The sequence below is a fragment of the Chionomys nivalis genome, chromosome 22 (assembly GCF_950005125.1).
Source record: "Chionomys nivalis chromosome 22, mChiNiv1.1, whole genome shotgun sequence".
Lineage (NCBI taxonomy): Eukaryota > Metazoa > Chordata > Mammalia > Rodentia > Cricetidae > Chionomys > Chionomys nivalis.
The window spans coordinates 7,951,872-7,979,815 of NC_080107.1; the positions used below are offsets into that span (position 1 = coordinate 7,951,872).

Here is a 27,944-nt window from a genome sequence, read left to right on the forward strand (position 1 = left end):
TCCGCCCTTAAGCGCTTGTCCCTTCCCCAGATCCTTGTTCCGCCCCAAGGGGGCGGGGGGCGGAGCGGACCGAGACTGGCCGGACACTCTAGCGAGCTTGCTGTCTGCTGGATCCCGGTAACTCTGTGGAGTTGCCGCCGACGCCGCACCTCGGCAGCCAGCGTAACTTCGCCGTCGGGGATCCCCAGTGCAGCGTCCGCTCTCAGCATGATGGACTTGGAGTTGCCGCCGCCAGGACTACAGTCCCAGCAGGTGCTGCTCCGGCCCTCGGGCCTCTCGGCTGTGCCTAGGGAGCGGGCAGGAGCTCGAGGGGAGGGATCCTCCGGAGCGAGGGACAGTCTGAACCCGGACTGCGACGGCTGGGCCGGGAAGGCAACGGGGGATGTTGGGACAGCGACAAGAGTAGGGACCGAGTCGGAGGTCCCCAAGGGCGCCGTGGGGCCGGGGACGACAACCACCTCGCTGGGTCGGATGCTCAGAGGCGGCGGGAGGGGGTGGACCCTGGCTGTCTTAGCCGGCGCCGCCCGGCCCTTTCCGGGCCTGCGTGGTTTCCCAGAGTCGGTGCCGGTAAAAATGTGCCTAGTCACGGGGCCGCGCTCGGGGGAGCTGAGGTCTCCTCGGGCGACCGCCCCGGAGCCCGTTCCCGTCCGCGACCTCCAGCGCGGTGGCCTAGCCCACTTTGCCGTCTGTGGCTTTTTCGGCCCGAGAGCTGGTCGTCTGTAGGGTCTCGCCAGTCCGGCTTGATCTAGAATAGGGCAGTCCTTCGGGGGCGGAAGAGAGAAAGTCACCGGGTGGCCCTCGTGCTCAGGCGCCCCGACGGGCGGCCGGCAGGCAGGGCTCCGCGCGCTTTCCTCGACCCGGGAATCCGGGGTTGGCCTTACGTCAGGCGAGGACGTGTGGACCTGGGCGGGCTCAGAGGACCCGAGTCGGCCGCACGGGGGCTGCGTGTTCTGTGCGCCGTGACTCGCGGGGCCCCACGCTGCTTGCATGCGTGGCGGTGGCCTCCGGGTGGGTGACAACGGCCGGTTGGCAGTCATAGAGGCCCTCGATTGGCCCTTTCCTGCTTTATAGCGTGCAAACCTCGCCTCTCTGGGGCCAAGGGACAAGTTGGAGCTGTTGATCTGTTGCGCAATTGTTATTTTCCCCTGGGCGGCTTTGTCTTTGGATAGAGCTTACAGAATTGCAATCCCAAAATGTGTAAGGCAGGATATACTGTTCCTTGCCGTCAAGAGGAAGAGTTGTAGGTTAAAATTTGTTGCTTTTTATACTGTTGACGAAGTTTTGCTTTTAGCTATTACCCCTCTCTTGTGTCTTAGTATGTTTTCCCTTGCTGTTTGAGATTTTTGCCCCCTTAATTTCTTAGCATGTTGCGTACTTTTATGAAGACAGAGAGGATGGGACGCTTGCGTTTCATAACACTTTGTTGATAAGTTTTGAAGATTGTTATGTAAGTGAAAACCAGTTACTGGTCATACTTCAGGCACTTTTTAAAGAAGTAAAAGCTTATGTTGCCAAAAATTGTGTCGTAATTGGATTTTTAGAAAAAGAAAACATTTAGCTGAAAGGAATGTGTAACTTGGCAAACAATAAGTTAGCTTAAATATAAAATCTTAGGCTGACCCTAAAGGCCCTGGTGTAAGCGTTTGGTTACTGACAATGTTTTAATTCTATTCCCTCCCTTGAACTTTCCTCCAGAAATGATTGGGGTTCTTGCCTGGTTTTCATTAGGATGAACGAGTAAACTGTACTTTCTGATGTTCTGTTCTTCATTAGTAATCAGAAGGAGTGCTTGTCTGGCACGGGATTCACGGCGCAAACCATCTTCGTCTTAAAGTTTTCTCCTCTTTTCTGTGTAGCGCATAGCATCACATTTCATGTACAGAAATGGCAGACGCAGCACTTTCTCTTTCACGTGAGTTCTCATTTGCCAACAGCAACCTTTCTTGTTATTTCCAGACCTTAAATGTTTGAAGACTTTGAAAAAAAAATTAAGGATTATAATTTATCTTAAAATCATTGTTTGGTAGTCCAGAGGGATTTGAATTGCCTTGCAGATCTGAGCAGGTGGTTGTGTAGTCATAGAGGATATGGTTTCTAACTGTGCGCAATGATTCCTCATCTCCGGGGGAAAACCATCCATTACTCGTCCAGTGGTGTCTGGGAAAGAGAAAATACTTTTGAAGACCAGAGATGAAGTCGATATTGAATGAGACAGATTAGATTAATTTTAAGTCAAACACAAAGAGAAAGTGGACAGGCCTGTCCCCCAGAGTGAACGCTAAGCAAGAGCAACTTGACTTTTTAGGTACGTGGAACATCTCTGAGACACTACAAAAACCGAAAGTAGGTTGATAAACGCAAGACTACATCAGTCTTTCTGCTGTAAAGGTAACTAGGGCCATTTTGAAATTCCATTTGTATTGACTTGGGTCCTTAAAAACAACCCTGAGGGAACAGCCCTCGTTTTTTAGGATTACCAGGGGAGTTGAAAGCTAGATATCTGCTTTTTCCTAATATTTGTTGTTTTTTTTTATTTTATTTTTATTTTTTATTATTTATTTATTTATTAAAGATTTCTGCCTCCTCCCCGCCACCACCTCCCATTTCCCTCCCCCTCCCCCAACTAACTCCCCCCTCCCTCGTCAGCCGGAAGAGCAGACAGGGTTCCCTGCCCTGTGGGAAGTCCAAGGATCTCCCACCTCCTTCCAGGTCTAGTAAGGTGAGCATCCAAACTGCCTAGGATCCCACAAAGCCAGTACGTGCAGTAGGATCAAAACCCAGTGCCTTGACTTCTCAGCAGCCCTCATTGTCCGCTATGTTCAGCGAGTCTGGTTTTATCTCATGCTTTTTTTATCCTTCTTTGTGATTGAGTGTATCTAAAAGAAGATTTTCATAAATCCATCCTTCTTAATTTTTCCTTGAACTAGGGTTGGCTTGAGGATGCAGGGACAATTTGAAATTTAGATGTAGGTAATAGGTGAGTGGACACTCCTTTGTAAGCCAAGAAGTATGGGAATTCTTGGATATCTCATTTCTCAGTAACCCCATGGGGCACACTTTTTATCTTTAGTTTTCGCGTCGGGAGAGAGGCACACAGAGAGGCCAGGACGCCGCCTCCAACTGTTTCGTGTTGAAGATACAATCCAAACTTAGCCTGACTCCTACCTAGGTCTCTGAATTTCCACTTCCAAACTGGACCAAATGGAACTTGAAGCAGGGCCACGAAGCTTCCCTTTTAAGTGGGTAGATTTCAAAACCAAACAAACAAACCCAGGGAGGAGAGGCTGGGATGATAAAGGCTAATGTCTGCACCTTCCCCTCTTACCAAGGAGGCTGATAACCACCCTGTGAGAGGGAGGACATCCTTGTAATGGCAGCAAGTGAGGAAACCAGCAATGGTGCCTGTGGTCCTGCCCAGGGAGGCACCGAAGCAGGCGATGGGCAGCTTTCATTTGGAGAGGCAGGATGCTTTTTTCTGTAATTATCATTTTTAAAGCAGTGTCTGAGAGTCTGCTTCCCATTTTCCAATGGCCATTTTCCCTTTTTATTAATTAAATCTTTTAGCTGCCTGTATCTTTGCCTCTGCCTTGTTTTTTTTTTTTGCTTTTTTTTTTTGTTTTGTTTTTTTGTTTTTTTGGTTTTTTTTTGTTTTTTTTCGAGACAGGGCTTCTCTGTGGTTTTGGAGCCTGTCCTGGAACTAGCTCTTGTAGACCAGGCTGGTCTCGAACTCACAGAGATTCACCTGCCTCTGCCTCCCAAGTGCTGGGATTAAAGGCGTGCGCCACCACCGCCTGGCCCTCTGCCTTGTTTTTGATACGGTCTCCCGTGTTTATTTTGGAGTGGTGGACACAGTTACATTTACTACTTAGGGTGTGTTGTACAGTGTGACCAACAGGGTTAAACTAGCTTGATGGAAACTGGATTTGGGATTGGGGGGCAAGGAGTTGAAAACAGCAGAAACCTGTTAGGTCAAACTGAACACGAAACCCCTGTCTTGGCAACTTGGCACTAAGAGCTCAAGTCTGTCTGGCTACTAGTACATTGAAACTAGTACATTTGGAGGTTAGTACTTTATTTCCTTGCCTTTATTGTTAAATCCTGTTAGGAGTTATTGTCTGATTTGTTTGTATTGAATATGCTTCTGGACCTTCAGGGTTTTGTGATTTACCTGAATTTTGTGTATGTGAGTCTAGCTACTTGAACTCTTGGGTCACCCACTTCAGCATGTGCTGAACCTGGGGTGGAGGTGGCTTCTAGAGGTAGTTAGTGGTTACCCTGCCTCACTCCATCCGTGACTGTAGAAGAGACCATCTTACTGTGATGTGCCGAAGAGTTTCTATTTTGACAATGTGATCTCCGGAAGGTACTGAAATTTCATTGCTGTAAGTGCCAACAACATTTAACAGAAAGGGCTTTAAGGTTCCAAGCCAAGACTTGGACAGTTGGCAATAGTATATGTTATAGACAGGAAAGCAAAGATGTGGGGTTTTTGTGTGTGTTTTTTTGTTTGTTTGTTTTTTGTTTTTTTTGGTTTTTTTTTTTTGGTTTTTCGAGACAGGGTTTCTCTGTGGTTTTGGAGCCTGTCCTGGAACTAGCTCTGTAGACCAGGCTGGTCTCGAACTCAAAGAGATCCGCCTGCCTCTGCCTCCCAAGTGCTGGTATTAAAGGCGTGCACCACCATCGCCCGGCTAATATTAGGAATTTTGAGGAGCTGGAGAGACGGCTCAGCGGTTTGGCTGCTCCTCCAGAGGACCTGAGTTCAATTCCCGGCACCCTCATGGCAGTTCACAACTATGTGTTACTTCAGTTACAAGGGATCTAATGCCTTCATACCAATACACATAAAATAAAGTTAAATAATGGCGCATGCCTTTAATCCCAGCGCTTGGGAGGCAGAGGCAGGCGGATCTCTGTGAGTTCGAGGCCAGCCTGGTCTACAAGAGCTAGTTCCAGGACAGGAACCAAAAAGCTACAGAGAAACCCTGTCTCGAAAATTCAAAAAAAACAAAAAACCCATTTCATTTGCTGGGCAGTGGTGGCGCACGCCTTTAATCCCAGCACTCGGGAGGCAGAGGCAGGCGGATCTTTGTGAGTTCGAGACCAGCTTGGTCTACAAGAGCTAGTTCCAGGACAGGCTCCAAAACCACAGAGAAACCCTGTCTCGAAAAACCAAAAAAAAAATAAAAAAAATAAAGTTAAATAAATTATATGTAAAAATTAATTTTGATAAATGCGTGGGCGGGAAGCAGTACAATGCTAATCTGTCATTTTTCTAATGTGTGAACAGTGATGTCACAAAACCTTGCGTCAGAATTCTCTGACCTGACAGTGGGTGGTTGGGGTGTTGGGGATCAGTCCCAGGTCCTTGCACATGCTAGGCACAAACTCTACCCCTGAGCTCACCTCCCCAGCCATGAAAGTCCTTCGTGCCAGAGAGTAAGTGTTTTTTTACCCAGACTGCTGCAGTGTGGAGACAGAGCCAGGGCCTGTGCAGGTGTGAGCACCTGTCCTTCCTCCCCAGGCCTCTAGGATGACCTGCTGATGCTCACATCGTCACACTCCAGGAACAGCTGTCTTCTGAAGGATCGCTTCAAGTGAAATAGAATCCGCCCACCACACAGCTCACCCGTTTAAAGCCCATTCAGTAGTCCGGGTGCTTACAGTTATGTGATCATCTGTAGTTAATTTTACCACTCCTAGAAGGAGTCCCAGGCCCACTAGTAGCCACTTCCTATTTATTTTCCTCCAGTTCCCCAAACCCCTGATAACCACTCAGTTATTTTTTCCTTCTAGATTTGTCCATGCTAGACATTTCAAAGAAATGAAACATTCTATGACTAGCTTGGCATGATGTTTTGAAGCTTCGCCTTGTTAGACCATGTATCCTGTGTCTCCATCCGTTTTTTTTTTTTTTTGCCGAATACTATTCCATTGTGTGGGCATAGCACATTTCAAATTGTGAAACATTTGAGTTATTTCTCCTTTTTGTACTTCCAAACTTTGTCGTTTGTTAGACTCACCTAACAGTATTGATGTTTTCTTTATTCAGTCAAAGTCTCTAGGGGTGGCTTTAGGCGGTCGTGCTACCTATAAAGGCATCCCACTGGGTTCCAGTTGCAGCGAAGATTGCGAGCTAGTACCTTAGGGACCTAGCTCAGTGCCTGGTGCACACTGCGCGTACCTTGCGTGCAGTGATTTAGAAGAGCTGGTTAGAGCGCTGCTTTCTTTGTGAAAAGTTCTTGTGTTTGACTGTAGCCCGTGTCTCAAGTTACCTGGAGAATGTTTGAAGTGCAATAAATATGGCTTGAGTTCTTTAATACCCTGTGAAGATTTGCATGATGCCCTTGTTATCGACAGGCTTTCCCAAAAGAACCAGTAGGACTTTTCCATGAGGTTTTTAGGAGTGTGGAGATCCTGCAATAAGATCTTTGAGGAATGGCATATTTAAATGGCTGTGAGGGGGCTAGGAATTAAGAGTACTTGCTGCTCTCTAGGAGGATCTGAATTCAGTTTACAGCACCCATGTCAGGTGGCTTACAACTGCCTATAACTCCGGCTCCAGCTGAGGACCTAAGGCTCTGACCTCCCCCCCCCCCCCCCCCCGGCACCTGCATAAATTAGCATATATCACATGCACGCGCGAGCACACACACTGCACACGCACCGACAGGCACGTAATTTTTAAAAGGCAGTGAGAGCCAGGAGTGTGGTGGTCATTCCTACAATTCCAGCTTTCCAGGGAGGATTGCTGGCATTGGGGATGGCTTGGCCTGCAGAGAACCCTGTCTCCAAACACAGGAGGAGAATGGAATGCTCACGCTGGGGTGGGTGTTGACTTGGATTCCTGCACACTTCATTCCTGGCCTTTGTTTTCTTTCTCCAAAGAAAACTCTGGAATCCCCAGGCCAGCTTTTAACAGCTCTCGTTTTTCGACTGTGCCTGACTCTTCTAGCAACTATATAATCCTTACCACAGTGATCAGTACTTATATTGCTGAGCCATTTCCTGATTCGCACATTTGGAACTAGATGCCGCCTTTGCTTGTGGGAGCATGAGGGGTGGGGTGGGGTATACTGGGTGTGCCCTTTGCAGCTGGCCTATACACTCTGTGCCCTCGCTGCTTCTGCTCAGTGCTGCCAGCCAGAGCTGGTTGGGCTCCACCCCAGCCATTCCCACAACTGCTTGCTGGGGTGTGTTTAGTCACCTGTCAGGAAGCTGGTGAAAGTTCGACCCCGATTGCTTTAAGATTTTGAAAAATGGTATCTTATTTTTATATTTGTCCCTAAAAGACTTGAAAACTCTCCTTGGGGAGGGTTAGTACCTCCCATATTTGAGAGACAGGACATGAATGTTGGGGCTGGATTGTGTGGCTAACCAACTGGCCTGTTGAAAAGGCGAGTTGGAATTTCCTTTGTCAGATCTAATGCTCTTTCTGATGTTTTCTGGGAATCTGGAGTGTTGCACATGGATGCAGAACCTCACCTCTGCCCAGCCCAGGACATTAGGTTGGAGGGGAAGTGGTTGCCGTTGGTGCCTGCCGCGGCAGAGCCTTGCAGAGTTGTGTCCGCCCGATGGGATTACTCTGCGGCTGTGTTTCCTACGGGTGACCGGGAATTGGGACTCTGTTGGTTCGTTCTGCCATACTGGAGCCCCGAATTGGTTGGTTTTCTTGAGACAGGATCTCATACTGTAGCCCACCTTCAGCTCCCTGCGGTGGTATGAGCTCACCTGGCCTGACAAGCCAGGGAATCTTGTTTCTGCGAGTAGAGAATGCTGGAGAATCATGAGATTTTGTTGTTAAACCAATAAAGTCTTGGTAAAGCGCCCAAAATAAATGCACCATTTTTTATCTGCAGTAGGAAAAACTGCCAAGTTTTGAAGTTTCTGCTTTTGCTGCTGGCAGTTCTCAATGAAACCGTGAGATACATTAAAAGACACCCTTAAAGTCTGCCTTACTTTGTGCTGCTGGAGGGGGAATGGGGAGGATGGACTTGCCACCACTCCCCTGTTCCTAGTGGTTCCCAAGCTAAGAGTAGGTGTCTGTGGACTGTCTTCTGTGTCGCTAGAAAATCTCTACCTGGCTTGAAGCAATTGGTTCTGACTAATCCACGGGCCACTCCTGGAATGTGGGGGGAGGGTACTGGACACCTCAACACTCTCCTCATTGACCTTGACAAGTACAGTCCTCTGTCTCCAGAGATGTGGGTCAAAATGGCTCCTCCAGGTAGAACATTGGCTTTCCCAGTCAGCCGGAAGTCCCGAGCTCAAGTCCGGTCTGTGTCTTCTGTGCTTCAGTTGGTCAAAGTTCACATGATAAGGCTGTGGCTGTGAGGTGTCGGCTGTGCCCTGCAAAAGGCGGTAGTAGAGAGAGAGAGAGGAGACACTCTTAGAGTTCTGTTAGCAGCTCACCCTCTCCCTGTGAAGACAGCCCATCACTGGTGCCCCTCAGTGTCTCGGGGTGTGTACTTCCAGAACCTGTGGGCACTGAACCCCTCAGATGCTCAGATCCTCCTTGTAAAGTTAAATTGTTAGGGGGTAATAGAGCACGCATGCAGGCAGGTGAACCTTCTTTCAGTTGAGGGTTGCTTGGCTCTGCAGTCCGAGGGCCAGCTGCACTGCGCACTGGCAGTTTCCCGGGTTGGGAGCAAACTCGTATTTGTTGAAATCCTGCTACTGCCAGACCCTAGTTCTGGTCCTTGTTCTTTTTTTTTTTTTTGGTTTTTCGAGACAGGGTTTCTCTGTGGCTTTGGAGCCTGTCCTGGAATTAGCTCATGTAGACCAAGCTGGTCTCGAACTCACAGAGATCTGCCTGCCTCTGCCTCCCGAGTGCTGGGATTAAAGGCGTGCGCCACCATCACCCGGCCCTGGTCCTTGTTCTTAACAAAAATCTACATAGAAGCTGGCGAGATGGCTCAGTGGGAAAATATGGGCTTGCTGTGTGAGCCTGACGTCATAAGTTCAGTCGCCAGAACCCACGTAAAGGTGGAGAACCTTCGCAAAGCTGTTCTTCACCTGCACACACACCATGAACACACGCACATGTCCGCAGACACATGTCCGCAGACAGTGTTAATAAGTCTATGTAGATATCTGTTACAGTTGACAGAAGCTATCCGGAGTGGTTAAGCTTCTTCCCAGGACCACACTGCGTGCATGTGGCAGAACAGGGAATTCACGTGTCCCCAGTCCCTGCCTTCTGGCTCCTGGACGTTACTGCTTCAGTCCTTCGTTCTGTCCGTCTCTAGAGGTGAAAGTGTTTTTTCTTGTTAGCTCCAGAGAACGAAGGTTTCTTTACAGAATGCTAGAGAGTTCTGCCAATGGGGCAGTGTGCTCCTGTGCCCAGCTTCTCCGTGGAGAAAAGACCCACAGTACAGCAGCTACCAGAAGGCCCCATCCTCTGCCTCCTGTTCTTAGACTCCTGGCTGCACAACGTTGGTGGACACTTGCTGTCTTGTTTGTAGGGAAACCCATCACCTCCTCAGAGAGCGAGCTGCTTGTGCCTTTTATTCTCAAGGAATGGAGGCAAAGGGGAGAGACGAAAGGTGGCTGCAGTGACCAGGCACATCTTCCTGACTGAAGAGGAGTGGCTGGCCCAGATCCTTTCCCACCCGGGGCAGTGCTTGTAGGACCATTGACACCGGGGCCTGTAGCTGCAAGAAGGCGGTTGGTCCTAAAAGATGAGTTAACGCGGTTCTTGTTGAGTGTGTGAGGAGAAAGAGCTAGAAACGCTGCCGCGTTATTTTCCCCCGTGCTTGTCTCACCTGAAGAAGTCTGAGTCCTGAGGTGAGAGTGGGGAAAGGTATAAATGTCTGGATAGGCTGCCGTGCCAAGTTAACAGCGACACCACATTCCCAGTGATGCCGGGAGACTAGCCCAGTGGTCTGTGGGCCCACACGCACCCTTCCTGACCCTCTCGAGGGAAAGAGCTAGTGTCCTTGAAGAAAACACACCGAGTTGGTTAATTATTTTCTCTGCTTCCTGGATTGCAAATGTCTGGCTTTTGCTTTTTGGACAGACTCGTGGTGGCAGACTTTGGCTTGAATGCTGCTAGTCCAGGATGGTCTTAAGCTCACGTCATCGAGCCTCTACCTCCTGAACGCCGAGATTCCAAGGCTGCAGCTGGTGCCCAGCTTCCAGATCACGGAATTCTTTTAGTGGACGTTTCAGGATGCTTTCACATTTGTCCTCCTTTAGAAACTCGTCTTAAGGCTGGAAATCTAGTCTGGGAATAGCAGAGTACCTAGCACGCACAAGGCCTGAGGCTCTGTCCCTAGAAGCCGACCCTGCTCCTCCCAGAGATAATTGTCTTACCTTGAAAGGTGTGTGCTGAAAGGGTGTAGGGCAATACTCTTCAGACACAGTACTTCTTGTACTGAAAATGTTCAAGTATTGCTGTAGGAATGGAGCTAATTTTTCTGTAACTGGCATTTGGTCACAAATGATATGAAAAATGTGTTTGGTCATTTGAACTGTGACTTTAGACCTCATGGTTTACAATGAAAATGTTTTTTTTTTCCTGAGATTAAATAATGTATAGTTACTCATTGAGCAAATATTCATGAGGTCTGCATCCAGACTTGCACAGAATAAAGATTTGCTTTAATCTCTCAAGATAGTGCAGCAATTGCCCTTCAGGGATGAGAGTTTCTGAAATTGCTCTTTCTAGTTCCTCTGACCTTTGGCTCTTGTACTGCTGAATTACAGGGTGTGTTTTATAGGGTGATTAGTGTGATTTCATTAGTGGTGTCTGTTCTGCTGGGTCTACAATCTTGTGCTTGGCAGTAGTTGCTCAATAAACACAAGGAAGAAGTATCTCTAACTGCTGTCTAGGAGCTTGGTGCTCAGTACAAATGACAAGGCCATGTCCCCACCACAGAAGAAAATGTCACTTCTGCCTGTGGTGCTTAGGGTATCTAAAGGTGGTAGCATTTTCTCAGGTGTTTAGATTTTCTAGCCTGTAGATTTCATGTTTTGGGTTTAGAGGCCCCTTAGTAAAGCGGGGAACAGCAGCATGAGCTGGATTCGAGTGGCTCCTGTGCCTGCTGAGAAGGTTAACATGGGGTGGGGGTGGGGCTCCAGTTCTCCTGTGCTGTTCTGCACCTGAATCACAGAGCCCTGGCAGCCTTGGGAGGTTTTAGAAAGGACAGAGGGTCTGGGTTGGCTGTGGTCAAGGAAGCTTTTATGGGCAGGCTGGAGATGGGAGATGGTGAGAGACCTGTGCTGTACAGTGGGTATGAATGCCCTTCTAATGGCTTGGTCTGTTTGACAGCCGTGTGCTAAGGATCTGTAATTGTAGCTACATTGCACTTTTTCAGTTTGAAAACATTTAAAACCAGAGATGGTGGCACATGCTGATGAAGGAGGGTCATCTGTCTATGTGTTACTCTCATTGGTTAATAAAGAAACTGCCTTGGCTTTTTGATAGGGCAGGATTTAGATAGGTGGAGTAGACAGAACAGAATGCTGGGAGAAAGAAAGCATAGTTGGTCAGATGCCATGGAGCCAGCCGCCAGGTCAGACATGCTGAATCTTTCCTGGTAAGCCACCACCTCGTGGTGCTACACAGATTATTAGAAATGGTTAATCAAGATGTGAGAGTTAGCCAGTAAGAGGCTAGAGCTAATGAGCCAAGCAGTGTTTAAAAGAATACAATTTGTGTGTTGTTATTTCGGGTGTAAAGCTAACCATGCAGGCCGGGCGGTGGTGGTGCACGCCTTTAATCCCAGCACTTGGGAGGCAGAGGCAGGTGAATCTCTGTGAGTTCGAGACCAGCCTGGTCTACAAGAGCTAGTTCCAGGACAGGCTCCAAAGCCACAGAGAAACCCTGTCTCGAAAAACCAAAAAAAAAAAAAAAAAAAGCTAACCATGCAGGAGCCAAGCAGGACAAAAAGCAGGCCTGCTCGCTCGCCTCATCACTACAACATGCCTGCATATCCAGCATGTGGAAGACCAAGAATTCAGGGCTAGGCTGAGCTACACAGTAGGCTTGAATCCAGGCTCAGCTACATGAGACCCCGTCTCAACTCCTACCCTTGCTCCTCCCCAGAAAAGATATTTTTTTTTCCTTCCCAAGACAGGGTTTTTCTGTGTAACCCTGGCTGTTCCGGAACTCTCTCTGTAGACCAGGCTAGCCTCGAAGTCAGATCTACCTGCCTCTGCCTCCTTAGTGCTGAGATTAAAGGCGAGACTGACTCATTGTGGGCTTCACTGTGGATCATGTCTGTGACGTTGTATCCGTAAAATAACTCAGTGTAGGCGCTGGCACACAGATGATCAGCAGGTGGTGGCTGCTGTTATCGCCGTTGTCATGTGTCTCGGGAGCTTTGGGATGTGTAGCCGTGTGAGGGTTCCATTGGCCCCTTGGAAAACAAATCCCTCCTCCATCAGCAGCTGCAGCAGAGCCCAGGCTTCCTGGCTCTGTTGTATTCTTGGCCATAAATGTCCTCTTTTCCTGCCTCCTTCGACCTTTTTATATGGAGCCTGGTTGGAAACCAGTCTCCTGGGAATGAAAGCCAACCCCTGAAGAGGACTTTTGAGCCCAACAAAGGCCACGTACTGCCCAGGCTCCCTGGGGACCCTCCAACCTGTTGCTGGATCCCTTCTCGTTAAATGGGTTAATAAGGATCGCCTCCCAGGCCTGTCTCTTCACTTGCACAGTTTCTTACTCAGGGGTTCTGGCCTAGGAACCTGGTGTCCTGTCTGTCCTGTCCGTGTAGCTGGATAGAGAAGTCTGGAGAGCAGCCGCGCCTTTGGAGGAAGTCTGAGTCCCAGCGCAGGTGGAGCCGACCACCTCCTTGTCCTCCCCTCATCCCCACCCAAAGGCTTAAAGTATTGTTTTGTAATATCTCTTCCAAAATAACTTTGGCCTTTAAAGTCAGCAGAGCAGTGGAGAAAAAGAAAATCTCCTGGGATCTGAGAGAGATGGCCAGCTGCAAGGCGTTTGGTGGCCACTCTGTTGCCATCAACAAGTTACGGCCTCACCTTCTATTTTTCGCTCGCTTTCTGGGTCGCTGACGTTTGCTACAGGGGATAGACTTATTAATAGAGTCGCTGCCACACCCTGGCCTTCTCCTTTACATGTTAAAGATGATTTACATGCTTTTTTCATATAAAAGATCATTCTGTGAGGGCTAGCATTGTCTTGGCTTTCTGCTGTATTAGAGCCCCCTGTGGGGGTAGGTGGGTGGACACTGTCACCTACACGGCTAATATGGCAAAGCTGCTCAGTTCTTCCAAGCTATGGTGTGCTGTCCTTTGTCCAAGCAGCCTCTCCAGGGAGGGGCGCTGGGAAATTGAAGCCTGTGTGCTAGAGCGGGTGGGAGCGCGCTCCGCAAGATCCCCTGCCTGCTCTGGAGCTCACTGTCGCTGTGTTCGATGTTTGCTGGCAAAAGTACTAAAGCTCTTTGTGCTTCCATTTCCTCACTCCAGAATGACGATGACATACTGCCCGCTTGGTGGATTGCTGTGCTGTGCATCCCGACGAGGCGGTACAAGTTTTGAGCACGCAGAAAGTATGTGGCCAGTGGTGGCTGTTGTTGTTGCAATGTAATGGCTGCTTTACCCAGACTTAGACTGTCCACAGTTGTAACCTTCCACTTTCCGTGTGGTTAGTGTCTCACACAACTATATAGTGGGTTTAATTAAAAGATTGACATTAAGGAGAGGATTTCTACATTCATTTTAAGAAAGTGAAACTAAGATACTTTAAACTCCTCTTTTGCATTTATTTTTCTGCATATGAATGTTTTACCTGTGTGTGTCTGCACCACATGCTCATGGTTTCAGAGTCAAGAAAAGAGCACAGATTCCCTGAGAATGGAGTTACAGATGCTGGTGAGCCGTTCCTGGCTTATCTGGAAGAGCAGCGAGTGCTCTTAACCATTAGATTAACCATCTCTCCATCCCCTAATAATCCTTTTTAAGAGACCCAAATTGCTTCGTAGCAATCAGCAACAGTGATGAGTACCATGATGCATTTTCAAACGTACACATCTGAAATATAATTTCCAAGCTCAGGTTTAATTTATGTCTTTATTTGGAACAGAGAGTAGGAGTCCATCACGTTAGTCATTGAGAGCCCTCTGTGATTCCGATTCACACTGGCTTTTGAGATAATTGCTAACAGATACCTAGAGTGTTTGGAAGGACTGCCGGCCACACTTGTAGCCTCAGGAAGTCATTAGCCACCCGAAGGATCTGCTTAGACAGAGCACTCCTAAGGAATGCAAGGCCCCTAGTGGAGGCCGCTGCAGTCCCTAGCCACTTTGCACGCTTGAGGTGTGGTGAGTGAAACTGAGAAGCTGGAGTTTTCATTTTAATGAACTTGACATTTACCGCTATGATTCTGCTCGAGAGGGACCTTGATGGCTGGTGAGAGCCAAATACAGAGCTTCAGTAGAGAGTTCATTGAGAAACGGGGGAAGGGAAGGGACGAGACTTGCCTCTGGGCACAGGCTGGCACCCACTCCCTGCCAGAGACCTGCTTGCCTATTCGGAAGAACAGTGGAACTGGAGCGGGAATGGGCGGGGCTTGTCTCTTAAAGGGACCTTTTGCACCTGCTCTCAGACTACTAGGGATGTAACAACCATAGGACCCTGGGCTGGCCAGGATACTGTCTGAGTGCATCCTTCCAGGTGCCAGGCCAGCATAATCTATAAAGAGCAGGAACTGCTTTTCTGTAGATTGCCTTAGTGCTTTTGCGGTACTCTGTAGCTCAGGAATGGGGCTTGTAGGCATGCCTTTGGTGTTTCGGTAAGACTACCCTTTCGTGCTGTCTTCTGGGTGAGAGTGATTGTCATGTGCTTGCATGTATTTGTCACTTCTAATATCACAGTAATTTTTGTTACATGTTAAATAATATTTGAACAAATCGGATTAAATACATCGTTCAAATTGAATTTACTGTGTTGGTTTTTTTTTTTTTTTTTTTTTTTTTTTTTTTTTTTTGGTTTTTTCGAGACAGGGTTTCTCTGTGGTTTTGGAGCCTGTCCTGGAACTAGCTCTGTAGACCAGGCTGGTCTCGAACTCACAGAGATCCGCCTGCCTCTGCCTCCCAAGTGCTGGGATTAAAGGCGTGCGCCACCACCGCCCGGCTACTGTGTTGGTTTTGTTATTGTGTCTAAGCTGCACAGAATACCATGACAAATTACTCACATTGTATTTCCTTTAGAGTTGTGTTAGTGTATACTGTAGGTACTTAAAATTAATGTATATTTCACATTAAAAGTTAATTTTCAAAAACAATTAGTTATATTTTGGACATCATAAAATCAGAAACACTTAGAGGAATGCGTTTAGGAATCTTCCCACCCAACCCCAGTCTTAGATAGGTGCAGAAGCCAAGGCTGATGCCCAGTACTAGGTAGGGCCTGGAACCCACCTGTTCATCTTCTTTTTTTTTTTTTTTGGTTTTGGTTTTTCGAGACAGGGTTTCTCTGTGGTTTTGGAGCCTGTCCTGGAACTAGCTCTTGTAGACCTGGCTGGTCTCGAACTCACAGAGATCCGCCTGCCTCTGCCTCCCAAGTGCTGGGATTAAAGGCGTGCGCCACCACCGCCTGGCAAAATGTGTAGCCCAGGCTGGCCTCGAACTCGTGATCCTCCTGCCTCTGCCTCCTTCAGCAAATCCTACCGGCGTGCGCCACCACAACCGGCCCACCTGTTCATCTTCACCGTGACTCGGCAACGCAGTCGACCAGAGAGGTTCCTGTCTTCCTGTTACAAACTGAAAATGGTTCTCTAGCACAGCATTGCAGGTGGTAAAGAATGCCGCCCTCCCCCCTGCTCTGTCCCCATCCCCCACCCCCCACTCTCACCCTCCAGTGAAAGGATGGTGTGTCTTTCTTGGGCAGTGTAGGTGACAATAGAGGTAACACTGCATGAGGTGACAATAAACTTTGCTCATCCACATTGGAAAATTCCATCCTGGTTTTCCTATTCTAACTTAAGTCACAAAGGCAGCCAGAGACGTTTTTTGGTTTTGTTTTTGTTTTTTTTTTGAGACATGGTTTCTCTGAGTATCGCTGGTTACTCTGGAACTTGCTTTGCAGACCAGGCTGGCCTCCAACTCAGAAATCTGTCTGCCTCTGCCTCCTGAGAGCTGGGATTAAAGGCTTCAAGTCAGGAACACCACCATGCCTGACTCAAAGTCGTGATTTTTAACCAGCTTTAGTCTTTAAGGGGAAAGACAAAGAGTTTGGCTTTGTGTGCTTGGGTAGGCCTGGTTTATGGCACTGTTTGTAAGGCCAGCTTGAAGAGGAATCTGCAGCTCCGCTGAACAAACCTAAGGGCAGATTAGAGTTTGACTTGCTTTTTGAGGAGGTGGGGAAGAGGAAGGACTTTGTTCTGATTGCCCAGGCCTGCCTTGACCTCGCTGATCTAAGCCCTCAGGTGGAGATGCCCCAGGTGCAGAGAAGGGCGGCTGGAGCTGCAGGCACAACCCGTGTGGGCACTGTCTTGAGCGCTTCCTCTTCCCTGTGTTTTCCTACTCACACAGAGAGGACACGGGAATTACATAAGATGCAGATGAAGGCTGTGGCCTTCAAACACACGAATGTCAGGGCCAGTGCCCAGAGCTGTCTTCCTCAAGGAGGGCAAGGCTGTTGCCTGCTCCCCGATCCTGGGAAGCTGTGGCCCTAGCAGTCAACTTTGTCTGAGTACTTGGTCTGCACTGCCCGATTTGGGCCTTTTTGGGTCCGCACTAGTTTCAGGCAGTTGGTTCAAGGTCAGGTTGCTCTAGTGGTTGACGGCAGTGGCTGGGACTGAGGGCTGCAAGGCTCCTGCTGGGCCAAGAAGTGGTATAGCCTTGGAAGAACCACTTGCTGTTCACAACACTGGTGGGGAAGGCAGGCCTCCATGGAGACCCTACCTGGTCAGATGCCCGCTGGCTTTCTGATAACAAGATTTTACACGTCAGTCCCGCACAGCAGGCTTTTTTTTTCTTTTTTTCTTTTTTTTTTTTAATTTATGTTTTGGTTTTGATGTTGCCCTGTTTAGTCTGGGCTGGTTTTTGCTGTATAGCCCGGCCGTCCTCTGGTTTACAGCAATACTTCTTTCTGTCTCTGCATCCTTGAGTTCAGGATGGCCAGGGGTGTGCTAGTTCACCTGGCAACAGTGTTAGCAGTGTCTGCTTCCAGAGACATGCACAACAGTTGTTGAGTTTTCTTTCATTTTCTTAGTTTATTCTGTGTGCATTGGTGTGAAGGTGTCAGATCCCCAGGAGTTACAGACAGTTGTGAGCTGTCATGTGGGTGCTGGGAATTGAACTTGGGTCCTCTGGAAGCCTGTGCTCTTAACCTAACTGCTGAGCCATCTTTCCAGCCCCTCCTACATTTTTTTGCTTGCTTTGGTGTGACTATTGAGTTACCAAGGTGCTGGAGCCTATGGAGAATACACTGTCCCCTCCCTTCACCCTTGGAATCAGAGTTCATGGTTGGAGTCCTAGTTCTGTTGGTTGCTGGAAATGTGAGTTAAGAGAGAGCTCTCCCCCAAAGCTTCAGTGTGCTCACTAAGAAATGGAGATGACAGTGTCCGGGCTCCTCCCTCATAGGGGAAACACTCCTGTAAACAGTGAGCCCAGGGCTGGAGAGCCGGCGCGGTGGTTGAGAGTGATTGGTGTGCAATGGCTGCGAGGACCCGAGTCTGGAGTCCGGCACTCACATAACAAATCCGGCACTCACATAACAAATGGGCACGGTCTCAGGCATCCCTATAACCCCTGTGTCTTGGGGAAGATTGCCAGAGCTCGCTGGCTGTTAGCCTGGCCAGAAAAATATGAACTCCAGATTCAGGGAGTACACCCTCCTCTGGCCTCTACTCACATACTTAGCACATGCATCCACACACAGAAACGCATAAAAAGGTTTTTCTTACAGCACGCAACTGTGCTGGTTATGGTGACTCACGCCTTTTATCCCAGCACTCCAGAGAAAGAGATAGGTGGGTCCCTGAGTTCCAGGCCAGCCTGGGCTACTGATTGAGTTCCAGGACAGCTAAAGAAACCAACCCTCTCTTGAAGAAAAAAAAAAAAAAAAACAAATTGAAGCTCATTGAGAAGGGACGGTGAACTAGAGGTCTATCTCTTCTCTGCCGGCTTGGAAGGGATAATTAGAGATGTAGGTGGGGTAGTTTTAAATGTTTTGCCCTCTGCCCCTAATCAAGTTATCTCACCCACTTTGCAAATGAGAGGAACGATCTAGGTGATTCTGGCAGCCCTTTCCATGGTAGCGTTCCGTGACCGTGTGGCATAAATAGTTGTTCCCATGTGATCTGAGTCACATGTACCGAAAAGTCCACAGGAAAGGAGGAAGTCTTGGGATGAGAATTTTCCCTGGGCTAGAGAATTGGAGCCTCTGTTGTGGGTTTAGGGAATGCACACAGTTGAGAACAAGGGAAAACATCACCACTGTCAAGCAGGGAGCCCGAGAACACAAGGTTGGAGCTGTGATGACTTTTGTATGTTCTTACTGCCTTGGATAGCTTTCTTGTTTTCTCTTGCTGGCTCAGGCTAACCTTGAACTCATGACCTTGCTCCAGCCTCCCGAGTACTGTGATTGCTGGTGTGCTCAACCCTGCCTGACACCTGTTGCTTTCAGAGACTCCCTTGAGCTGGGCCTTGGTAACCCAGACTTACCCCACGTCTATGTTCCTGGTGTTCCTGGTCATGCCTGCTCTGCTTGATGACAGTTACTGCCTCTGCTGTGTCTCTGTGACTTTGGTGACACTTCTGTGCTGCCTGAGGTTCCGTCATGCTGCTCTTCGTGTCTCAGAACTCGGCAGAGACTGCCTCTTTATCTCTGTGTCCCCGGCCCCTCTGCTGTGGCCTGTGTGTGTGTCCGATGGATACACAGATGAACACTACACTTAGACTGGACACTAAGCTTGCTGGTCTTCACCACATTTATGAACATGACCACGTTTTGACAAGAATTCTAGCCACTAGCGCCTATGACTTCAAGAAATACTGCTTGCTCTTGCTGTCTTCATAGCACATGAAGGAAAATTGGACTGACACAGAGGTTGCATGCCCTCGGAGAGAGACGGTATGCAAATTGGTGAGCTGTTCCTTACAGAGTCAAATAACAGTTCATACTTGCTGGGTAGTGGTGGCACAGACCCTTACTCCCAGCACTCGGGAGGCAGAAGCAGGAGGATCTCTGAGTTTGAGGCCAGCCTGTCTACAGAGTGAGTTCCAGGATAGCCAGGACTACACAGAGAAAAACCCTTTCTCAAAAAAACAAAACAAATTACACTCAAAACAGTTCATAATTGAAAAAAAAGTTAGCAGACCTTTTGGAAACTACCCTAAAGGTGCCTGCAAGTCGTTATAAATAGTTTTCTGAGTGCTGTAGTCTAAATACAATTCAGTATACTATATTAATATCTGAAATCCCTCAGCACCACTGCCATCTCCACAGCCAGATCTCAAGGTTCCAGGGTCTCTGACTACATTTCGTTCTGACCCGCCCCTCAAGCCTGGGTGGGCTGTCTTGATTGTTGCTATTTTTAGCTATTTGTTAAGTGGCTAGATCTGAAAGTGACCTTGAAAGTTAAACTAAACAATTTAGTTTGGGGACCCAAAAAGAAGATAAAGGAAAGCCCGAAGCACCAGATGTTTCTCTGAAGCCTCAGCTCCAAGAGCTGACTGTCAGAGAGGTCAGGGGTGGAGACATCAGGCCCCAGGCTGCCTGACTAGACTATACCGAGCTCGATTTCACTGGGTGAGGTGAAGCAGGCCAGGAAGACTGAACCAGCGCTCCTGAAGGTTCTTTTGACCGTGAGCTGTGCATGCCGTTCTAAGAGTAACTGTAGAGTCTTCATAGAGCGCTTTCCCTGGAATCACCCTGAAGACTGCCTGCCACACCCTGCCCTGCTCTGCTCCAGAGCAGCCCCACTGTGTGAGAGCCCAGTATGACAGAGCTGTGCGGGTCCCACAGCAAGTGGGGTTACCCACTGTTTGGAAACGAACTAAATGTCCCCTGTGGTTTCATTTTGACCACGTTACAAACGGGCCTCTGAAGAAAGCTGTGTTCTGGCTGCCTTCACTTTCCAGTTTTGCCTTGTCTTGCATCATGTGTTGCAGGCAGCGGACAGCGTAATGGGTGAGAGTTCCAGTAAGCTGACTGGATCATATTTCTTAGACCAAGTGAGTCACTGCTAAGAAGCTTGTTTGAGAACAGGAAGCAGCCCGAGAAAGTGTCTGCACACGGTGACCTGCTAGCCTGAGGAAGCAGACCACTTCCTAGCCTAAACAGGGGAGGTTGGTCACAGCCTAGGAAACAGCACATCCGGGAGCTAGGCTTTGTGGAACCTTGTGGAGTCATTCGTTCTTGGTGGGACTTGGGGGATTTTTATGTGGTTAGAATCTCTAGTATTGAGGGAAGAAGGTTTCTGTAGAAGGAAAACTTGGGTTAGTGCTGAGTGTTGAGAGTCTGCCAGGTACATATGAGGGGCTTCACCAAGTTCTTTCTAATGTTGTTGTGGTTACCATCATAAACTTAGCAATATCTGTGCTTGGTTTAGATAGCAGTAAGGCCCTCTTTGACCTCATACTATTCTGTGTAGTGATAAGAGCGGCGGGCTAAGTTCCTGGCACCCAGCCGCCTGCGCGGCTAGCTTTATACCTGAAATAATTACATGGAAACTGTATTCTTTTAAACACTGCCTGGCCCATTAGTTCCAGCCTCTTATTGGCTAGCTCTTACATATTGATCTAACCCATTTCTAATATTCTGTGTAGCACCACGAGCTGGCTTACCAGCCTATCAGAGGCCAAGCAGTTTTCTTTATTGATTAACCAATAAAACAACAGATAGAAAGGTGACCCTCCCCCATCAATTCTGTACTGTTAACTATTCTGTATATTTTAATTATCTATTTCACAATTAAGAATTAGAAAATTAATCCACTAAAACCAAATATGCTCGGGTGTGGGGCCTATTGCTGTGAACGCTTGGTCTCTTCTGCCACTGCTGGAAGTTTTGTTGAAAAACAATTGGCATTGTTTTGTCTACCATGCGATGCCATGTGGGGCAGGAGGAGCCTTCGAGAAGAAAATGGGTAAATATTTATGTTGTCTCTGATAACTCTCATCTGGTTGCTTTTCAGACTGTAGAAATGAGTCATGTTTTCTGTCTGACTTTATTCCAGAGCATTTGGGCATTGTCTATGGGAGGGAACAAAGCTAAACCAGATTTACCATAAAATAACACAAACTTTATTTTAAGATAAGATTTAAAATTTTTCAATAATATACCAAAGTCACAGTTTAGTGAAATGGGTTAATTTAAATTTTTTAAAAAGATTTATTTATTATATATACAGTGTTTTGCCTGCATGGTCACCTTCACACCAGATGAGGGTGCCAGATCTCATTACAGGTGGGTGTGAGCCACCATGTGGTGGCTGGGAATTGAACTCAGGACCTCTAGAAGAGCAGCCAGTGCTCTTAACCACTGAGCCATCTCTCCAGCCCCCGCAGTTTAGTGAATAACTTTAATTTAGAATGAGATCATCTTTGCTTAATTTTTTTCTCTCTTAAAATCATCTAAACATGATAGATGTTTGTTCAAAGAACTAAAATTGGCTCGAAACACAGTATGGCTCCAGTGTTCAAAATCTCTATTCATGTACAGAGATGTTTATTTCAAAATGGCATGAATTTTTTGTCCAACTGAAGAATTCCATGAACCTGTGATGGATTACCCAGATGGCAAATGATTAGCACACATTTGAATATAACTTTCTGTTGAACCAGATGGGGATTTAACACGAATTATCCAACATTTTGTTTTTTGCTGTCTATTGTATAAGCCAAGTCTGTGGCAGAATTTGGAACACACTCAGGAATCTATGAGAACAAAATCTTGAAACAATAGGTGGCGGGCAGCGTTCGCCCCGTGTCACAAGGCTCGCCCCTGGACTTGCTTTACCCGTGGGCTATCTAAGGAAATACCTGCTGGACCGCTGTGCGACCCTTCCCTGCTTTTGATTTCCTCCCCAGACTGTTTGTGTGGCCTTCCCTCCTGGGGGCCCAACAAGGTGGGGTCAGGCCCTGGCTGCCCCTCAAAGCCCTGGCTCTGAGCAGTTTTAGTTCTCCTTGGGCACTTCCCTTCCCTTCCCTCCTCTCCCCTCCCCTCCCCTCCCCTGCTGTCTTGTTCTTGCTTGTTGTGGGCACCACCCTCGCCACCCTCGTATTTCCTCTTAGATGATGTTCAAGCTCCACAGAACGGTGGGTCAGGGATGGGTCTTTGTGGTGGAAGTCACGCGCCAGTCACAGGGTTCCTTACAGGAAATGCTTGGTGCTTATTTGGTCATTACAGAGAGCAGCACTCAGGCCGTGGCGAACAAAGTTCTGCATAACGCTGTCTTCCAGTTCTCCTTTGAATGCTTCCTACAGAAGCCAGTATCTGGAGCCAGGTTATCATGGCACACATTTTGGGAAGCTGGGGCAGGAAGATTGCCCCAGACCATCTTGGGCTCATTATGAAACATTGTCTTAGGAGGGAAAAAAAGTCAAATTTCAGACATTTTTCTTCTTAAACTTGTTTGGAAATCTAAAACAGCAAAACACAGGCCCAAGAAGAGCCTCGCTCACTGTTGCTGCTGCTGTGTTCTGATCAGAATGTCTGCGTTCAGGTCTCTGACCATAGCACTCTGACCAGGGCCACTCTGTTTCTGCTAAGCAGGATCAGCCCTGGCTTGCGCTTGTATACACCACGGGCATCCAAGCAACCACAGAGGCCTTGGACTGGAGTTAGTGAGTCACGTGTAGACGTGTAGACGCTGGGAATTGAACGTGAGTCTTCTGGAAGAGTAGCTGGTACTCAACTGATATGCCATCTCTCCAGCCCCGTTTGGATGTTCTCAGTATAGGTGATATAGAAACGGACTTCAGCTTTCTAAAAAGCTTTTTAGACTTTTTCAAAAACTATAGTTATAGTTATATATGATAAAAACTGTTTTGGGGTTGGAGAGATGGCTCCAGTGTCAAGCATAGTGACCCATACCTTAATCCTAGCACGTTGTGAGTGGAGGACTGCCTGGGCTACACATGATCTCAGAATAATGATGCTGATTAAAATGAAAGCTTGGCCTCTGTAAGATCTCCCCATGTCTTATGTGATGTCTTCAGTCTCTCCAGAGCAGTGCTTGTTTTGAAGAGTGTTTTAGGTGTGAGGGCCTGGGTCAGTGGTGTGGTGTACTTAGCATATATTACCTTGGTACTTTTATAGGTAGTAGCCGGTTCGCTTTACTAATTTGTTCATGACTTAGAGACTAAAGCTCAATAGCAAATCTGTTTCTCTGTAAACTGGGTATTTGCTGAACGAGTTAAAGCCAAACCCTGCCTCAAACATGAGTGACTCAGGGTATTTGCTGTAATTTCAATTCTCAATCGATATGAGATTTTAAAAAACACACTAATGTGAAATATGCATAACTTGTCTGTCTTTATTGTTACTTAGTCATTAATGATTCAAATTGTGATTAGAATGGCTGGCTGTAGACAGATCCTGTTACTTGTAGTGAGTGGAATTATTAGCACTCTTCTAGATCACTCCATCTGCCTCTGATTCAGAGCGAGTTTGTATTCTCCCCTTTGTGGACCGTCTTGACCATGGTGTCTCCTTCCTTTTCTTTCTTAAACTCAGGACATGGATTTGATTGACATCCTTTGGAAGCAAGACATAGATCTTGGGGTAAGCCGAGAAGTGTTTGACTTCAGTCAGCGACAGAAGGACTATGAGCTGGAAAAACAGAAAAAACTCGAAAAGGAGAGACAGGAGCAACTCCAGAAGGAACAGGAGAAGGCCTTTTTCGCTCAGCTACAGCTGGATGAAGAGACAGGAGAATTCCTTCCAATTCAGTCAGCCCAGCACATCTCACCAGACGGCAGTGGACCCGCCAGCTATTCCCAGGTACACGTCATTCCGAGGGAGAGTATGGCACAATCTAAGGAGAGCTCAGAGTGGACCACCCGGATTTGAGTTGCCAGCTGTCTACCATGTGTTTTTTTTTTAATCTTCACTGTCAGCTTTGACAGCATTTATTTTTTTTAATTAATTTATTTATTAAAGATTTCTGGCCGGGCGGTGGTGGCGCACGCCTTTAATCCCAGCACTTGGGAGGCAGGGGCAGGTGGATCTCTGTGAGTTCGACTCCAGCCTGGTCTACAAGAGCTAGTTCCAGGACAGGCTCCAAAACCACAGAGAAACCCTGTCTCGAAAAACCAAAAAAAAAAAAAAAAAAGATTTCTGCCTCAGCCACCGCCTCCCATTTCCCTCCCCCTCCCCCAATCAAGTCCCCCTCCCTCTTCAGCCCTAAGAGCAATCAGGGTACCATGTGTTTTTTGACTGGTCAGGCTCCCAAGCTTAGCTTCTGGATGAGCTCAGTACTTGTGCTCCTCTTAGGGGATCCTTGTGATGATGAAGACAGATCCCAGTGAGCATAGATTGTGAATTCCAGAGAACCCTGTTGGGAGCAGCAGTAGTAGTGTTGGTAGCCATGGCTCACAGTGTTAGGGCAGGCATGGCCCTAGCTGTATGAGTAATTGATTTAACTTACTGTGTTAAGTACTGTGTTATATACCAGTAGACAACTAAAGCCAAAAGGCTTAAATCATTTACCCAGATCACTCAGGGAATTAGGGGAGGTTATTGCCTAGCACGAGGCCCTGTGTTCAGTCCTCCAGCTCTCTTTATTGGTGGGGGAGGGGCACTAAGGTTTGACCCAAGTGATCTGGTTTGAACTTGTGCAACAAACTGATTTCTGAAGTATCATTAGTTTATAAATATCATTGTTTTATGAACAACTTGATGCCGGTCACAACTCTTAGGCTCAGCAGTAGAACTTTTATTAAGTTCTTTTGTATCTTTCCCTTTTTATCCAGGTGGCCCACATTCCCAAACAAGATGCCCTGTACTTTGAAGACTGCATGCAGCTTTTGGCAGAGACATTCCCATTTGTAGATGACCATGAGGTATAAAAATATTTACTTAACAGCAAAACTCTCTTATCTGGTAGTAGACCCTTTAATGTGTCCCCCAATTATGAGAATAGAAGAAAATTTTAGAAGGAAAAATTTGATCAAAGAAGTTCTTTGTCAGGGAAACCATACAGGTATCTATACAACGTTTAAAAATAAGACCTGAGCTAGGGGTGGTGCACGCCTTTAATCCCAGCACTTGGGAGGCAGAGGCAGGCGAATCTCTGTGAGTTCGAGACCAGCCTGGTCTACAAGAGCTAGTTCCAGGACAAGCTCCAAAACCACAGAGAAACCCTGTCCCGAAAAACCAAAAAAAAAAGACCTGAACCAAGTCAGTTTTATTTGTATAGCTAGAAAAAAAAGAATCTGAATAATTTCCCAAAGGAGATGGATATAGATTAAGGACTATAGCCAGTGCTTCCGTTGGCTTTGCTATTGTAGACAGAAATTAAGTCCTAATGATTATTTTTGTCCATTTTGAAGTGTACCCTTAAATACATGGGTAACAACTGAGTAAATTATAAATGTGCAGTCATTTGGGAAGGAAGAAGTATTTTGTTTGATAGAAACAATGATTGGAAATCGGAGAGCTGAGCCGCAGACCCTGCTGCTGCCGTGTGCTCCGCGTGCCTGTGCTCTCGTTCATGTAAACACCTTGTCAATCTTAGGTTTCTTCACCTACATTTCAGTCACTCGCCCTGGAGATCCCCAGCCACGTGGAAAGCCCAGTCTTCAGCAGTCTGGATCAGGCTCAGTCACTCAGCAGCTCCCTGGAGCCAGCTATGAATCTAGACAGCATGCAGCAGGACATGGAGCAAGTTTGGCAGGAGCTTCTTTCCATTCCCGAGTTGCAGGTGAGCGAACTCCGCGGCCCTGTCATCCTGGTTATCCATTATTTACGTCACCTGCTTACAGGGAGAAACTGGGCTGTGTTTAAATTACTCACGAGAGCTTCCCGGGCTCGCTTAACCATAGAATTTTTAGTTAAGCAGGCTGAATATTTCAGGATAGCTTCCAAGTTGAAAGCTAATTTAGAGTTTTGACAACCTTGCCTATCTATTGAAAATGAGAATTCTTGGAATTATTGAAAAGAACTCCTTGGGAATGAGGGCAGAGAACTGATCTAAACAATTCCTAGCCTCGAGTCATACAGTATCAACTTCTTTTCTAGTGTCTTAATACTGAAAACAAGCTGTTGGTTGAGACCTCCACTGTTCCCAGCGCAGAAGACAACCTGACAGAAATTGACAGCAATTACCGTTTCTACCCCTCCACCTCCCCGCTGCAGAAAGAAGTGGGCAGCTGCAGTCCCCATTTCCTTCACGGTTTTGAAGATTCTTTCAGCAGTATTCTCTCCACAGAAGATGCCAGCCAGCTCAACTCCTTAGATTCAAATCCCACATTAAACACAGATTTTGGTGATGAGTTTTATTCTGCTTTTGTAGCAGAGCCCGGTGGCGGTAGCAGCATGCCTTCCTCTGCCGCCATCAGTCAGTCACTCTCTGAACTTCTAAGCCGGCCTGTTGATGGCTGTGACCTGTCACTCTGTAAAGCTTTCAACCAGAAGCATTCTGAGAGCACAGCCGAATTCAATGACTCGGACTCTGGCATCTCCCTGAACACTAGCCCCAGCCGAGCATCCCCAGAGCACTCTGTGGAGTCTTCCATTTACGGAGACCCACCGCCTGGGCTCAGTGACTCTGAGATGGAAGAGCTAGACAGCGCCCCTGGAAGTGTCAAACAGAATGCTCCCAAAGCACAGCCAACACATTCTTCTGGGGATCCGGTGCAGCCTCTGTCACCAGCTCAAGGGCACAGTGTTCCTGTGCATGATCCGCACTGTGAGAGTACAACAGCAAAAGAAAGGCCTGTGAGTCCTGGGCATCAGAAAGTCCCGTTCACAAAAGACAAACATTCAAGCCGCTTGGAGGCTCATCTCACGAGAGATGAGCTTAGGGCAAAAGCTCTCCATATCCCATTCCCTGTTGAAAAAATCATTAACCTCCCTGTTGATGACTTCAATGAAATGATGTCCAAGGAGCAATTCAATGAAGCTCAGCTTGCACTGATCCGAGATATACGCAGGCGAGGTAAGAATAAAGTCGCCGCTCAGAACTGTAGGAAAAGGAAACTGGAGAACATTGTAGAACTGGAGCAAGACCTAGGCCACCTAAAAGATGAGCGAGAAAAGCTACTCAGAGAAAAGGGAGAAAACGACAGAAACCTCCATCTCCTGAAGAGGCAGCTCAGCACCTTGTATCTTGAAGTCTTCAGCATGTTACGTGATGAGGCTGGAAACCCTTACTCTCCTAGTGAATACTCCCTGCAGCAGACCAGAGACGGCAATGTGTTCCTGGTTCCCAAAAGCAAGAAGCCAGATACTAAAAAAAACTAGGTTCGGGAAGATGGAGCCTTTTGTTCTGAGCTAGTGTTTGTTTTGTACTGCTAGAACTTCCTACTGTGATGTGAAATGCAGAAACACTTTATAAGTAACTATGCAGAATTCTAGCCACGGCTAGTGTAGAAAATAGGAAACTTTATAAAGCATTAAAGCCTCGATGTTGAATCAGTTTCATTTTAACTCTGGAGTTAATTTCTTCGGGCACCATTTGGGCTAGTTTCTGTGTAAGTGTAAATACTACAAAACTTATTTATACTGTTCCTATTTGTTACATTCATAGATTTATATGACATCTGGCTAAAAGCAAATTATTGAAAAACTAACCAAACCACTATACTTTTTTATATACTGTATGAACAAAAAGAATGACATTTTTATATTTAGCTCTGACAAAAATTAAAGGAGCTAGCACTAATAAAAGAATATCATGACTTAAATTACTCTGGATTGCTTGAGTTTATCCACAACAGTATTTTCCGTAGAAGAATAATTCACTTGCCACATTTTGGTTATTTTACATGGTTTTTGAAAATTCGGAAGCATTTTATAACCAGCATGATAGT

At 47.2% G+C, this 27,944-nt stretch overlaps 1 protein-coding gene across 3 annotated transcripts; it reads left to right on the forward strand.

Annotated features, from left to right (window-relative positions):
• The first annotated feature begins 55 nt into the window (after window positions 1-55).
• Nfe2l2 (NFE2 like bZIP transcription factor 2) lies at window positions 56-27,932 on the forward strand. 3 transcript variants are annotated; one of them, XM_057755761.1, is made up of 6 exons: window positions 56-252; window positions 13,429-13,511; window positions 23,647-23,913; window positions 24,885-24,974; window positions 25,649-25,834; window positions 26,152-27,932. In XM_057755761.1, the coding sequence occupies exons 3-6, from the start codon at window positions 23,650-23,652 to the stop codon at window positions 27,373-27,375; spliced, it is 1,764 nt and encodes a 587-aa protein (XP_057611744.1). In that variant the 5' UTR covers window positions 56-252; window positions 13,429-13,511; window positions 23,647-23,649; the 3' UTR covers window positions 27,376-27,932. The 3 variants fall into 3 exon arrangements, with proteins under 3 accessions (XP_057611744.1, XP_057611742.1, XP_057611743.1); XM_057755759.1 differs by lacking the exon at window positions 13,429-13,511; XM_057755760.1 differs by lacking the exon at window positions 13,429-13,511 and having other exon boundaries at window positions 25,670-25,834; window positions 26,152-27,931.
• Window positions 27,933-27,944: the final 12 nt, after the last annotated feature.